This window comes from Emys orbicularis, chromosome 8 (genome assembly GCF_028017835.1).
Source record: "Emys orbicularis isolate rEmyOrb1 chromosome 8, rEmyOrb1.hap1, whole genome shotgun sequence".
NCBI classification, from domain to species: Eukaryota; Metazoa; Chordata; order Testudines; family Emydidae; genus Emys; species Emys orbicularis.
Window position 1 is genome coordinate 99,807,453 of NC_088690.1, and position 14,681 is coordinate 99,822,133.

A 14,681-nucleotide genomic window follows, 5' to 3' on the forward strand; every position below is an offset into this window, starting at 1 on the left:
GTTATGAATTGATATAAACTGGTTGTAAATTGATTTAAGGGTATTCATGCAGGAGTTTGAACCAGTTTAAATAAATTAATTTTAAACTGATTTTAATTAAATTGGTAAAAAAAGTATAGACAAGCCTAAATCTGTTTTGTGGGATTAATTTACATATTTAAAATTTGTTTGTTAAATGTATATAATAAAATATACAGGATGTGCCACATGGCTGGCTAAATGAAGCTAACTCTTCTGTTTCCTGATGTTTGAGTGTTTAAATGCAAACTTTAACATAAGAATTTGTGTTCTTTAATATGTGAAGCGTGCTGTATTCTGCATTGACTTCTGCAAGAGATGGTACAAGTGTAGATCCAATTGTCTGACTATCTTACTACTGGGATTTATCTCTAAATACTGTTATCTTCAACCACTGTGGGTTGATCTTCTCCTACACACTGAAATGTCTTCAAATAAATGCTGTTTTATAGTTTCAGAAAATAGCAGATATTGGTAAACACCTATAAAAATCATTGTGACATGTCCCCGTGTGCAGGGGACAAAGAGTGGGGATCTCTGATAAAATCGGGACTACTGACAATCCTAAAATAATAGACCTTCAGAATGACTCAAGGAACGTACTACGAGGAGGAGGAGGAGTAATAAAAAACCCTCATTTGTCCTTGGTCTAGCCCCTCTAATTTGAGATCATATGTTTATAACATTAATTTCTCCCTTTTTTGCTAAATACACAAAAATGGCTTAGACTATTGCACAAAATGTACAGTGCTGAACTCTGTAAATCATACAGTTCTAAGCTCTTTCTTGGCGGCATATCTGACTTTAACGTTGCTGATCTCTTCTCTGCCATCTCATCCCCATAGCATCCAAGGATTTTTTTTATCCTTCTGCCTTCTAACAAAACCTGAGGCGCATCAGTGAATAGAATACATATAAGTCGGAGTCTGCATCAAGTTATTGTGTGTGCTAGAATCAACAGCTTGTTCAGTGTTTTAATAAAAACAGTTTTGGTTAACCCCCACCACAACAACTGCCACTGTCTCTGGAGAAGAAAATAACTACATGTCAAAATGGGGGGAAACAGACATAGGAGAGAACTCATTAAAGTCTCATTGTAAGTCTGTAGTCTCAGCTGAGACTTCAGCTCTGACAGCAGAGAGCACAAAGAGCAGCACACTAAACCAGGACGCATTAATTCACCGAGTTATTGTGTTGATCCTCTTTCTAACCTTTTCTCTCTTTTAAATATTTGGCCAACTTAGATTTTTTAAATTTTTTAAATAATCACATGCTAGCTCCTGTAATTTTGTCCCTTTCCTAAAATAGGGGGGAGGGATAGCTCAGTGGTTTGAGCATTGGCCTGCTAAACCCAGGGTTGTGAGTTCAATCCTTGAGGGGGCCACTTGGGGATCTGGGGCAAAATCAGTACTTGGTCCTGCTAGTGAAGGCAGGGGGCTGGACTCGATGACCTTTCAAGGTCCCTTCCAGTTCTAGGAGATGGGATATCTCCATTAATTATAATTTTTTTAATTATTATTATTAGGAAGTTTTGAAAGTTTTGGTAACACTTTCTGAAGACACTCATTTCTATTAGAATTCTTAGAAAACAGCACTTTCCATTTATCGCTAATGGTTATCGGTGCTATTTTTATGAAATGTCCAGATTTTGAATGCTCTGAGGCTGTTTTTGTATTACTTCGCCACTGTTGCATTGTGTGACCATATGCATGTCACTTAACCTGTATGGGCCTCAGTTTATGCACTTGTAAAATAGATACACTGTTTTACCTAGTAAAATGCCAAATGATAATGGTTAGGAAGGTGGCCTATATTGTTCACTTATTGAAAAACAAGTTGTGAAGCCTCTAATTTGTACAATTACTTAATAAAAATTATGAATATATGGAACCTTTGTATTCGTGTAAATGTCTCACATCTTTCCCCTCTGCTTTGTTCTACATCTACATTTTATACTTTCTCCCTATTTATATTGTCAGCTTTTTATGGCAAAGGCTGTTCTTTTCTTTTGTCTTTTGTCTTTTCTCTTCCTTTTTTTCCTTTTCCTAAGCAGCATCAACCCAATGGAGTTCTGTTCATGACTGGATTCTCTTGGCTCTAGTATAATATAAATAATAATTTCACAAAGGTATCCTGCTTATATAAAGTACTTGGAGATGCTCTGATGAGAGGTGCTGTACAAATTCAAAGAATTATTAATGACAGTGTGAGAAAATTAAATTGTAGTCTCAAGTATAGTAGTTTCCATGAACTTTCTTTCTCCCCCCCACTCCCTTAAGTTATTGAATTATTCACCTTCTGTTAACTATTTTTACCCCCAAAATAGGTAAAATGTAATGTTTTTTTCCACTTTTCCCCCCAGTTTTGGCAAGCAGTCTGGAGGAAAAAGAGGATGCGAGTGTATTATATTGGAACCTTCTGAAATGATCGTGGTAAGAACAGACTTTTAAAAATGTGCTTAATGCTTCTGTATATTTTAGCATCTGTTTTGTACCTGGTAACAGAAGGCTTTTTGTAAAGCTTCTTATAAAATTACATTTAAATTGGTCTGATTTCAATTATACTCAGTGCTACCTTTTCATGACAGCAACAGCTATGTAAATTTAACTAGATGGGTAATGATGATGATTAGGATTGTAATGTCAACCTTTCTAAAATGACTCATTTTTTTTCTGTTTTACAGACCCACCAGTGCTAACTAATTGGGTACTCCTCAGTCAGCATTAGTCAGTCCTACTGTATATGTTCATATATTTTATCTCCCATTTTATTCCTTTTTCATTAGCTCTCCCAGACATGCTATCTCTGTTAGCTAAGGTACTCTTGGCCTTTGCGGTTCCACTTAATATGAAGACCTGTGGTGAAGTAGGGAGGCATGTAGGGAGCAGTGGTGAAGCCAGGTTTTGCAACTGGCGGGGGGGCAATTGATCATTGGTTGACTGCAGAGTGAGCCCAACCTGCATTCATGCGGCAGCAACAGCTCCTATCCTGCGGGGCTAGGCCTGGCTCCCCTCTCCAATTGTTGTGACATGACGGAGTCACTGGTGGGCCAAATTTGTGTGAATGGTGTTGCGACATGGCACACAGGATTGCAGCACCACGTAACTCTGTGTGCCATGTTGCAATGCCCAGAGTGGATAGCTGGGCCCAGCCCTGTAGTACGGTAGCTGCCACAGCCAGGTGAGTGTGGGGAGGGTTCTCTTTCCACCCCGTGTGAAAATGCATACAGTAAATCTCCTCTATTCAAATGAATAATATGCTTGAAAAGGCACACACATACCCTTAAAGGACAATGGGTGAGGGGGGCAGTTTCACCCTTTAAACCCCCTCCCCACATTAGCTCCACCACTGGTACTGAAGATTAGCCAGTTCTTGAAATTTGACTCTCTGATCTCAGATTTATTCTGCCTTTGCTGTTCCCGGCATACCTGCGTGCTTTGGAAAAGCTAGGGAAAAGACTTTGGTTTCTTTAGGATTATTAATACTGCCAAGATCAGTTTGTGGATTGTGATTTGGGTCTTACCCACACTGACACACAAGTCCTATCAACAGCTGGAACATTGGAGCTGCTTTCCCAGAGTACATTTCCAATGTTATTGTCCTACTACACAGGGCCCTTCCAGAATGCACTTGCATTGTACTGAGACCAGGCAGATCTTCTTCAGGTTTGTCTTTCTATTATGCCGCTGTCAGGTGTGAAACAAAACTATTGTGGGACTGTAACGTCTCTGCAGTGGCTGAAAGGCTCCTAATCGTTACCTCAGTCTAGCTTTCCAATCCAGCTTCCCTTGTTGGTAAACATGTTTAAGTTAAACTGATAGTGATAGTTTAGAAGCCCTGTTTGAAATGACTATACTGACAAAGGTCCGTATCTAAGCAGTAAAGAACAACGTGTCAGTTGCCCAGTAATATTTGGCTTCTGTCTGTCGCTTATCTGATTTTAACATTCTCTATTCGATAGTCTGTACCAGCACAGACACTTGGGGTATAGTTTCTCCCTAAGAGCAGATGGAGGCAGTTCATGAAGTCTTTTGGTGACATGACACCACAAATTTGAGGGTCTAGCTAGTCTGTCTTCAGTTGTTGCATCCTTCACCAGCTGGAGAGAGAATCCTCGTGGTAGCTGGGCTGAAGCAAGCTTTAAAGGCCTAGGAAGCCCGTTGGCATGTTATTGAATGAAGCAGCGTTGATAGCCCATATGAGGTATGAACAGCGTACATGCCCACAACCCCATGCAACAAACTTCCCTAGCTGGCATCCATCATGACTGACTGTGATAAAGGTGCCAGGCCCCTGTCAAGGGCTCAGAAGGTGTCTGACTTTTTTGAGGACCCTTCTGCTTCAGTGTCGGGACTGAACTCTGACACTGAAAAACAGGCTGGCAGGGAGAGGGTTTTAACACCAGTTTGTCAAAGAGGAAGGCCCTTAGGAAAGCACAGATTGGACCCAGCCCTTCTCCATGCGCAGAAGTCCTCAACCCAAGAACATTTCTTCTCCCTTTTCCCCTTCCCCAGCCTCCTAAAAAGATAGCCCCTTCCTCTAAATAGAACAGAGAGAGAGAGAGCGTGAGCAGGAGGCCAAGTGGAAGGTGGTGACTCTCAGATCTCCTGTGAGTTTGCTATAATGACAGTTAGGATAATCATCATTTTACCTTTGAACTGAGAAAATTTGATCTGGAATCCTTGAGACACAGAGAGCCTGATGTGTCATTTGGAGCAGAAACTCACTTGAGGGCTAGTGTCACCCTTGTCCCCAGCTCCTGCTGCTGGGTGTGTCTGTGACATTATTAGAAGGCTAAGATCCTATCTCCATATGATGGGGGGGATGAACTATAATCCAAACACTGAAGAAAGGAAATTACTAAAGAGGGAACATTTCCCCTTAATACCTTTAGAGGCAGAATTTAAAGTTTTCATTGAAATGTATCTTGTAGTGGTGGTTGCTTGTTTTACAGTGCCCAAATGTGTACTACGTGCCTGAGAGTACAAGTAAGATTACAGAGTTATTGCCCCAAAGAGCTCACAGTCTAATTCAGTGAAGGGGTTAGTAATAGTAGTAGGGAGGAAACTGGTGTGTGTTAGTTTTTTAACATACAGATGAACTTAAGTCATAACAATGACAAAAGTCACAATTACGTTTTTAAAGCAGTCTTCAGTATCAAGCACTAGATAAAATTAGTCTTTCTCTTTCATTTATAGTGAATGTTAGATGTTAAAAGTAAAAATAGTAGGTAGAAAGTTTTCGGACAGAAGCATGACGTTTAAGATTACTGTCACTTTAAGCAGCAATATAACAGGCATTTAACGGGTGACTGGCATTAGTAGTATAACAAGAAAAAAGGAAGCCGGGGCTGAGGAGTAGAATAGTTTGGGCCGCTTCCACAACATTTCTGAGGTAAGAAAATGCCATGTAAGTTCGAGATTGTCCTTTATGTTCTCAAGAACAAGTGTTAGCTGTGGTGGTGGTGTTCATGATTTCTTGGACTCTTTCGGGCTGTTTTGATGGTGATGTGTACAGAAATACTATGTGAAATGCCTCCGGCATTATTTTGCTCGTTACTACTTCAAATTTTTGCCTGTTAACTGCTGCTACTGCTGCTGGTGGGCAGAGCCAGATTTTTATACCGTTCTAATGTAAAAACTGATCTGAAGTTCCTTGGAACCTCTATATCCCAGTCATAGACTATCCTAGTTCCAAATTTAATTTCTCTGATAATTTTTAGGTTTTATATATTTACAATAATTGTGATCCTTTTAAATGAAGCAGACATTTTGAGGAGAGTTCTTGGGCCAAATCCTGCTTTGTGTAAATGTCCATGGTAAAGTCCATTTAGGTCAGTGGATTTAGACTCATTTAACTGAGAGAAGAATTTGGATCATTCTTTATAAGTAATTTAGAAACAATTTTTTTCTTACAATGTAGTAATGCATAGTTTCATTAGTAAACCTGGTACATTGTTGTCTGGACAAATTGCATGCATTTTGTGTTGCAACTCCTTTCTGATGTAGGAACTCTCTGAAGTGGGAAATGACTCATTTCTGTGACATGAAAAAAAATTCTATGATATTAGAGTTTTCCTAAAATGCTAATTGCTGACTCACTAGCTACCAATGTGATTTGCAAAATGACACAGAACATAATCTCTGGTCAAAATACTTGTAGGTGTACAAGCCTTAGGAAATACTGATGCCCTTATTTGTAATTGAACCAATGATACCATAAATATATTTTCATTTAATATCTAGAAATATAATTGATCAGTCTAGTTATTTGGTAACCATCAAGCACATTGTAGACGTTACTGGAGAGAAATACATAACTTTTATACTCCTGTACTGTATTTTAAACTATTTGTGTTTAATAGTATGTATACAATTAAAAGTATTCTTAAATTCCAATTAGGCAGTGCAGAGAAATATCTGGGTCTTTTAAATTCCTTTCTGGAACTTCAGTGTATTTTCCACCTAGGACAAGCAAATTACTAAAACACATTGTTTCTTCTCCATGATGTTAGCTTTCACCTTTTATAGCTAAACATAACTGACTAAATCGACAAAGCCTGTCACATTTCTACATGGAACTTAAAATGGAAAAAAAAGGACAAGCTTGTGGTGTACACATGAGTAATTATCTTCACAGCCTCACAGGAGCCTTGAGTTCAGTTCCCTGATTTTCTCTCATGTTTAATTTGTTTTTCAGTTTTGTTTTTTTGTTTTCAGTTACAAATTTAGCAGTTCACCCATTTTATATGAGGACCAGATAAAAACAAGAAGTGTTTGCCACTTCTCCACATACAAGTGCAGCATAGTTTATTAATAGGTTTGCTGACAGATTTTCTCATCTCTTGTTATCTCCTCCTTCTTCCTAGAATATAAATCAATTTCTTAAGGGGATTCCTCTGAGAACTGACCCGTTTTAAAGGCCATAAATGTGGTCAGCCTAAGCTAAGTTAATGAGGATAACAGATCGTACACGGATGGGCATGGCAAATCATATTTAGGAAACTAGGTGATTTACTGGATTAACAAATAGACCTGTTTATTGTTAAACTGATGGTTTTAATCATATCCTAATTGACGTAGCCAAAAGTTGCAGCAGATCTAACTGTATTGCAGTCTCTTTCCCCCCTTTCATTCGTGGTGCTTCCTTTTTTCTTCTTTAGGTTCAAGCAGATGATTTCACAAGAGCAGCATGGTGTTTGTGAATAGAAGGATGTTACCCGCTAGCACTGGCTGTTGAGTAAAATTGAGTAAGATCATGTGATCCTATTCAATCTCTCTTTGCATCATGCTTTATGGGAAAAGCTGCTCCTTACAGAAATGCTCTGGTACTTCTAACTTTGCAGCTGTCAGTACTAAGTCAATAAAATTACATCTTTGACTAGAGACTACCCTGTTAAATCAGTCACCCTAGTCTTTTCTGCTACACGCTGAAAATAAGGACTAATACTGTGACTGTGTATTTTAGAAGCATCTAAAAATTACTTCTTGCTTCTCAGGCTAATGGACTGCTGCAGAGGCAGACGTATATCCTGGTAGTGAGAGAGAGGCTGCCTAATGTTGTTTTAACAGTGGTTTATCTGGTCAAATAAGTTAAGACTATGAAGAACTCCACCATATCCCTCCCCCTGTGTTCATGATAGAGGACCTCAACAAGGGAGGGGTGAAAAATTAGGAGCACCTCAGAGGTCCATTAATGTATCTCCAAAACCTTGTCTTCATAAGGACCGGGGAAGCTCCTTCAACAGCATATTCTACATCACAACCTTCCAGGGATGGAAAACAATAGCAGATTATTTTTTTCAGGATAACAATTTTTTATTCTCAAAATCTAGATTTCCTGGTTAATTTCTGGTATCTATAAATATCCACACACTCTTGTTAGTGTTTGTAAACTAAAGAAATTAGCAAGGTTTATCTGTGGCTTTCTTTACTTTGACTTAGTAAAAGAAATGTAAAGGTTCTGCTCTAATCTCAGATACTTAGATGAACATCTTCCAAATTCTTAGAGTTGCTGTGCTTAGAGATGCAAGCCCATCTATCTGAATTGAGCCCTAAATATAGAATGAAGATAGAGGTACACTTGCTTAACAGTTCCAACTGATGTTTCATATTTACCTGGGATATAAGCATCTGTCAAAATGTGTCCCAATCCTGGGAGGTAAAAGGGTATAGGGGTGAAGAGCCCCTGAAGCTGCTGGGATGCAACGGGCAGATGTGGGGCCAGACGCTGAAGAATTGATGCGGGTATGAGAGTATAAAATTAATTGATGTGCAGATACCGGGGGACATAATTAATTAGTGTGAAGCACAGGACAACTTCATTAGCTTTTTGGAAGAAGCTAGAAAGCCCTTTGTACCTTCAGGCAGTGCTTTATACAAATTTGCATAATTTGATTTCAGTTGTATCTATTAGGGCGAACTCCTGCAATCACGGCCAAATTGGTGCCAATTTGGGAGTGGGGAGGAAGAGATCAAAAATCAGAAGATAGACCAAAAAACGTAACTTAATCTTTTCTTAAAATCTCATGAATGTGGGGGCGGAGGAGTCCTGACTCATGATTTTTTGGGGCAGGCAATATTGAAATAGACCACCCCCACTAGAAAGAGGTGGATTGAACTCAGAACTCAATTTAATTGTCCAGTAAGGCATGCTGCATTATCTCAGCTTACAGTGTGTTTGGTTTCAATGGTAAAATTATTGTTCCATTTTCTAAAAACAACAGTATCATTTGAAACTTATTGAGGAAATAACCTCTTTTCAGAAAAGTATTGTCTAAGATTTAAATGGTCAAATCGTTGTAGGTTCTCTCTACCTGGTTCAAAGAATTTTCCCCAGTTCAAATGAGCGTCTCTTTAATTAATTAAAAATGTATTATTTTAAATTCTCTTGCAGTTTAAGGGAGCAGGCGCACGCATGGGTGTGGGTGTGTAAAGATAACAAATTTATTTTTTCTTGTCAGATTTGTATATTGACAAGTTTTCTCAATTTCCAGCTGATTACTCTAAGGTTTCTTGAGAAATAAGCATATGAACATTGTTTTATATTGTGCCTAAGAACCAGTCTGACTGATGCCACTGCATAATACAAAATTACATTACCAGTCCTCTTAAAATTTAGCATTTCAGTATAGCTATTTTAATATATTTGTAAGTACATAAGAACATAAGAACATAAGAAAGGCCGTACTGGGTCAGACCAAAGGTCCATCTAGCCCAGTATCTGTCTACCGACAGTGGCCAATGCCAGGTGCCCCAGAGGGAGTGAACCTAACAGGCAATGATCAAGTGATCTCTCTCCTGCCATCCATCTCCATCCTCTGACGAACAGAGGCTAGGGACACCATTCTTACCCATCCTGGCTAATAGCCATTTATGGACTTAGCCACCATGAATTTATCCAGTCCCCTTTTAAACATTGTTATAGTCCTAGCCTTCACAACCTCCTCAGGTAAGGAGTTCCACAAGTTGACTGTGCGCTGCGTGAAGAAGAACTTCCTTTTATTTGTTTTAAACCTGCTGCCTATTAATTTCTTTTGGTGACCCCTAGTTCTTGTATTATGGGAATAAGTAAATAACTTTTCCTTATCCACTTTCTCAACATCACTCATGATTTTATATACCTCTATCATGTCCCCCCTTAGTCTTCTCTTTTCCAAACTGAAGAGTCCTAGCCTCTTTAATCTTTCCTCATATGGGACCCTCTCTAAACCCTTAATCATTATAGTTGCTCTTTTCTGAACCTTTTCTAGTGCTAGAATATCTTTTTTGAGGTGAGGAGACCACATCTGTACACAGTATTCGAGATGTGGGCGAACCATGGATTTATATAAGGGCAATAATATATTCTCAGTCTTATTCTCTATCCCCTTTTTAATGATTCCTAACATCCTGTTTGCTTTTTTGACCGCCTCTGCACACTGCGTGGACATCTTTAGAGAACTATCCACGATGACGCCAAGATCTTTTTCCTGACTCGTTGTAGCTAAATTAGCCCCCATCATGTTGTATGTATAGTTGGGGTTATTTTTTCCAATGTGCATTACTTTACATTTATCCACATTAAATTTCATTTGCCATTTTGTTGCCCAATCACTTAGTTTTGTGAGATCTTTTTGAAGTTCTTCACAATCTGCTTTGGTCTTAACTATCTTGAGTAGTTTAGTATCATCTGCAAACTTTGCCACCTCACTGTTTACCCCTTTCTCCAGATCATTTATGAAAATTAGGTATATATTCCCTTTCTTTTAAATGCTGAGAGATTTCCTCTGTACTATTTAATTGCTTTAATTTTGTGTGATTATGGTGGAATAAAAAGTTAGGTTAATTGTACAAAGAGGTATTGATATTCTACAATAGGAAGATACCTGTACTGTACAGAAGATTCCATGTTCTTCATACTGATAGCAATATTGCTCTTTGTTTGTGCGGGAAAATATCTGACCAGTGATATAATTAGTTTTCTAGTCTACTGTTTCTGTACTTTCAGCTGGTAGTTATGAAATGTAATTTTCAATTGTAATACATCTAGTAGCAGTGTACTTATAAAAGCATTATTCTTTCATCATCTAGTTCATGCTACTGCTTTCTTATTCCACATAAGGCATGGATGTTGATATGTATTTTGTAGAGAAGTAGGCATGATTCATTAAAAGAACGATATGGCTACAAGCATAGTGTAATTTAAAAAACAAAGATGTGTTTTAAAAATATGAGCCTTTCATTTGTATTTTTAATAGTTTGCTGTTGCATTTCCTGCTTTGATGTATGCCTGTGACCTACTCTTTTTCATCATCTTTTGTGTCCGCTCAGCATGTTTAGGTTAAAGTTGGATCACATGATATCTACTGAGAATAATGGTGATCTAACTCCCTTTGGTTTATCATCCTCATCTGTCTTGGAAAACTGGCTCATTGTGAGAGTGGGTCTACTTTTCAAAAACACATCTAATACATCACAAGACTCAAAGCTTTTTATAGAAGTTACCACATGCTAACCGCAGACCCATATTATTTCTGTTCTGTCTGACCTATACATCAGTGTGAAAATATTCTTTGATTTATTCCTACCTAATTATGTCAAAAAGGCATTTTCTCCTAAATTTTGATGTCCTAATCCTAGAAATTTATAGCCACCTCTGGGCCAAAAAGTCATCCTCTAGAATAGGCATGTTAGAGGCTCTGTGCTGTGATCCTCTGTATCTTCAGCTGTTTTCAAAATATATTTTACTTAGTGCTGGGTTCAACTTTCCATTTTAGTGAACCTATATTGTTACCCATGAGCACTGTATCAAGTCTGCAGTATCTATATTTTAATCCTTTGACAGTTGGCAATTCATCTGTGGAGCCACACATTTTAGAAATCAAAAGACAACTGATTCTCTGTTCTTGAGAATAGAGAATGTTCAAGGCTCCCCAACACTTCATTCTTTTCACAGGAACATAAGAATTGCCATGTTAGGATCACATTAGTGTTCTGAGTACCAGGCAAGTACTAGATGCTTCAGAGGAAGGTGCATGAAACCCTGTAATGAATAATTTTGAATAACCAGCCCACATGGGAAGTTTTCCCCTAACGTTTCTCAATTAGAGGTTGCTAATGGCATGAAGCATGAGGGCTTCTATCTCTCCTCCATTTCCCCCCCTCCACCTCTCCTCACAATACCCATCATCAGGTTTGACAAGTGAGCGCATTCCAATATCTACAACAGTGGCAGATTGACATCTCTATGGAATGATGAAGCTCATACTCTTTAAGAAACAGCACACAAAAGGAATGGTTATGTAATGTTTAGAAAAGGTGGAAGCATTGCTACTAATGGCTATCAGAGAGTGGTCCCATCTGGAGTTCCCTCTTAAGGTGGGTCATAGCAGGATACATGTGCTTGCCTCTATTTCCCCTCTTAGGTAACCCAAGGATTCCACTTCAGACTGTCTTGCTTCAATAATATCCTTCCTTGAGGTTGGTTTATTAATAAAATCATAGTGCAACTCAGTCCATAACAAAAAGTCCCAAATATAATCCATTTCCCACACTGAGTGGATATAGTTCTTAAGTCCTTACTCTTCCTAACAGGACCTTCCATCAGCCTCTGCTGGGAGTCTCTCCATACCATACTCTGGTGTCTTCTGCCATACCGATGCTCCTTCTCAGTCCTCTTCAGTCCCTCTGCCAGCACAGCCACTCTAGTCCTTCTTGATAGTGTGAAGCCCCACTCTTCTCAGTGGGAACCCCCAGAGCCTGTCTGTTGGGAGATCATCCTTGCTAGGGAAGTATCCCTCAAACCCTCCCCACTCCTGGAACTCTTACTGTTCTCTTGTGTGCAACTTTCCTGTCCTGGAGATGTTTGTGAGTAAGCCACTCTGCTGCTCCCCTGCCTTCAAATAAGTCAAGTTGGAGTGAGCTGATGAGGGACTGGCTGTGCTCACCCTGTAGCACTGGCATACATAGTAATTTTATGGAGCAAAATGGCAAATTTTACAAAACCACTTCAAGTGTATTTTAATGGACAATATTTGCCAAACAGTGCTTTTATATGATGTGAAAAGTGTGTCAGCGCAAACAAGAAAAATAGAGGAAGAGCTTCCATTCACTTTGTAGAGTTATTTTATTTTATTAGCACCCCTTTGACTAGGGAATTGATATGGGAAAGGCTAGGTCTCCTTTCTGCTAAAGTACTTGCTTCTCCTTCTGCTCCTATATATAGTATGATTCCTCTCAGGCAGCTGTGAGCCTGGCCTGAAGAATGAATTGTTGAGAGCACCACAGAGAGGAGGGAAAAAAGAGAGAAATTTATAGTGAGTTAGGTTGGCTTGAATTTCAGACCCTGCTAGGAATATTCTTGGATTTTGTATAATTTTCTTCCTACTTTAATCTCTTCCATGATTTAATTTTCTTAGGGTATGTCTACACTACGAGAGTACTTCGATTTTAGTTAATTCGACTATGTGGAATCGATATTACAAAGTCGAACGTGTGTGTCCACACTAAGGACAGTAATTCGACTTTGTGAGACTTTGTGAGTCCACACTAACGGGGCAAGCGTCGACATTGGAAGCGGTGCACTGTGGGCAGCTATCCCACAGTTCCCGCAGTCCCCGCTGCCCATTGGAATTCTGGGTCGAACCCCAAATGCCTTCTGGGTAAAAAAATGTGTCGAGGGTGCTTTTGGGCGCCTGTCGTCATCCGTCCGTCACTCACGCCCTCCCTCCCTCCCTCCCTCCCTGAAAGCGCCGGCGGGAAATCAGTTCGCGCGCTTTTCTGATTACTGACAGCGCGGACGCCACAGCAGTGCGAGCATGGATCCCGCTGCGACCATCGCTGCAGTTGTGGCAGTTCTCAACGCCTCGCAGCTTCTCCTCCACCTGTACCAGAGGCAGCTGCAGATCAATCATGAGAGGAGGCTACGGCACCACCGTGACGGCATGAAGTCGGACACTAGCTCCGACCTCTCTGAGAACATGAGACCCAGCGCCCAGGACATCTCGCTGTCACTGGGTCTTGTTGATACTGTTGAACGGCGATTCTGGGCCCGTGAAACAAGCACGGACTGGTGGGACCGCATAGTGCTGCAGGTCTGGGATGAATTCCAGTGGCTGCGCAACTTTCGCATGCGGAAGGGGACTTTCCTCGAACTGTGTGAGTTGCTGTCCCCTGCCCTGAAGCGAAAGGACACCCGGATGCGGGCAGCCCTGACTGTCCAGAAGCGAGTGGCCATAGCCCTCTGGAACGCCAGACAGCTCGCAACGCCAGACAGCTACCGGTCCGTCGCTAACCACTTTGGTGTGGGCAAGTCTACCGTGGGGGTTGCTGTTATGCAAGTAGCCAGGGCAATCGTCAAGCTACTGCTATCTAAGGTAGTGACCCTGGGAAACGTGGAGCTCATCAGAGATGGCTTTGCCGAGATGGGATTCCCAAACTGCGGTGGGGCTATAGATGGGACTCACATCCCTATCCTGGGACCGGACCACCAGGCCAGCCAGTACATCAACCGAAAGGGCTACTTTTCCATGGTGCTGCAAGCACTGGTGGACCATCGGGGACGTTTTACCAATATCTACGTTGGATGGCCTGGCAAGGTTCATGACGCTAGGGTGTTCAGGAACTCTGGTCTGTGTAGACGGCTGCAGGAAGGTCTTTACTTCCCGGACCACAAAGTAACTGTTGGGGATGTGGAGATGCCTACAGTCATCCTCGGGGACCCTGCATACCCGCTAATGCCCTGGCTCATGAAGCCCTACACTGGCGCACTGGACTCAGGGAAAGAACTATTCAACTACCGGCTCAGCAAGTGCAGAATGGTGGTGGAGTGTGCTTTTGGCCGTCTCAAGGGGAGATGGAGAAGCCTACTCACTCGCTGTGATCTCAGCGAGACCAATATCCCCATTGTGATAGCTGCTTGCTGTGTGCTCCACAATTTGTGTGAGAGCAAGGGGGAGACCTTTATGTCGGGGTGGGAGGTTGAGGCAAATAGTCTGGCTTCTGATTACGTCCAGCCAGACAGCCGGGCGATTAGAAGATCCCAGCGGGACGCGCTGTGCATCAGGGAGGCTTTGAAAGCCAGGTTCCTGACTGAGCAGGGTCTCCAGTGACTGTTTACTTTGTGGACACAGATGCTGAACCTGCCCCCGTTTCTTTACCCAGTTACTGTTGACTATCCTTCCA

At 40.8% G+C, this 14,681-nt stretch overlaps 1 protein-coding gene across 1 annotated transcript in view; it reads left to right on the top strand.

Moving 5' to 3' along the window:
* Positions 1-14,681, top strand: part of RAPGEF6 (Rap guanine nucleotide exchange factor 6) — a 236,294-nt gene that overhangs the window by 77,420 nt on the left and 144,193 nt on the right. The window contains exon 5 of the mRNA XM_065410106.1: positions 2,381-2,450. Within this exon, the coding sequence (XP_065266178.1) occupies positions 2,381-2,450 (70 nt within the window). The remainder of the gene's footprint in view (positions 1-2,380; positions 2,451-14,681) is intronic.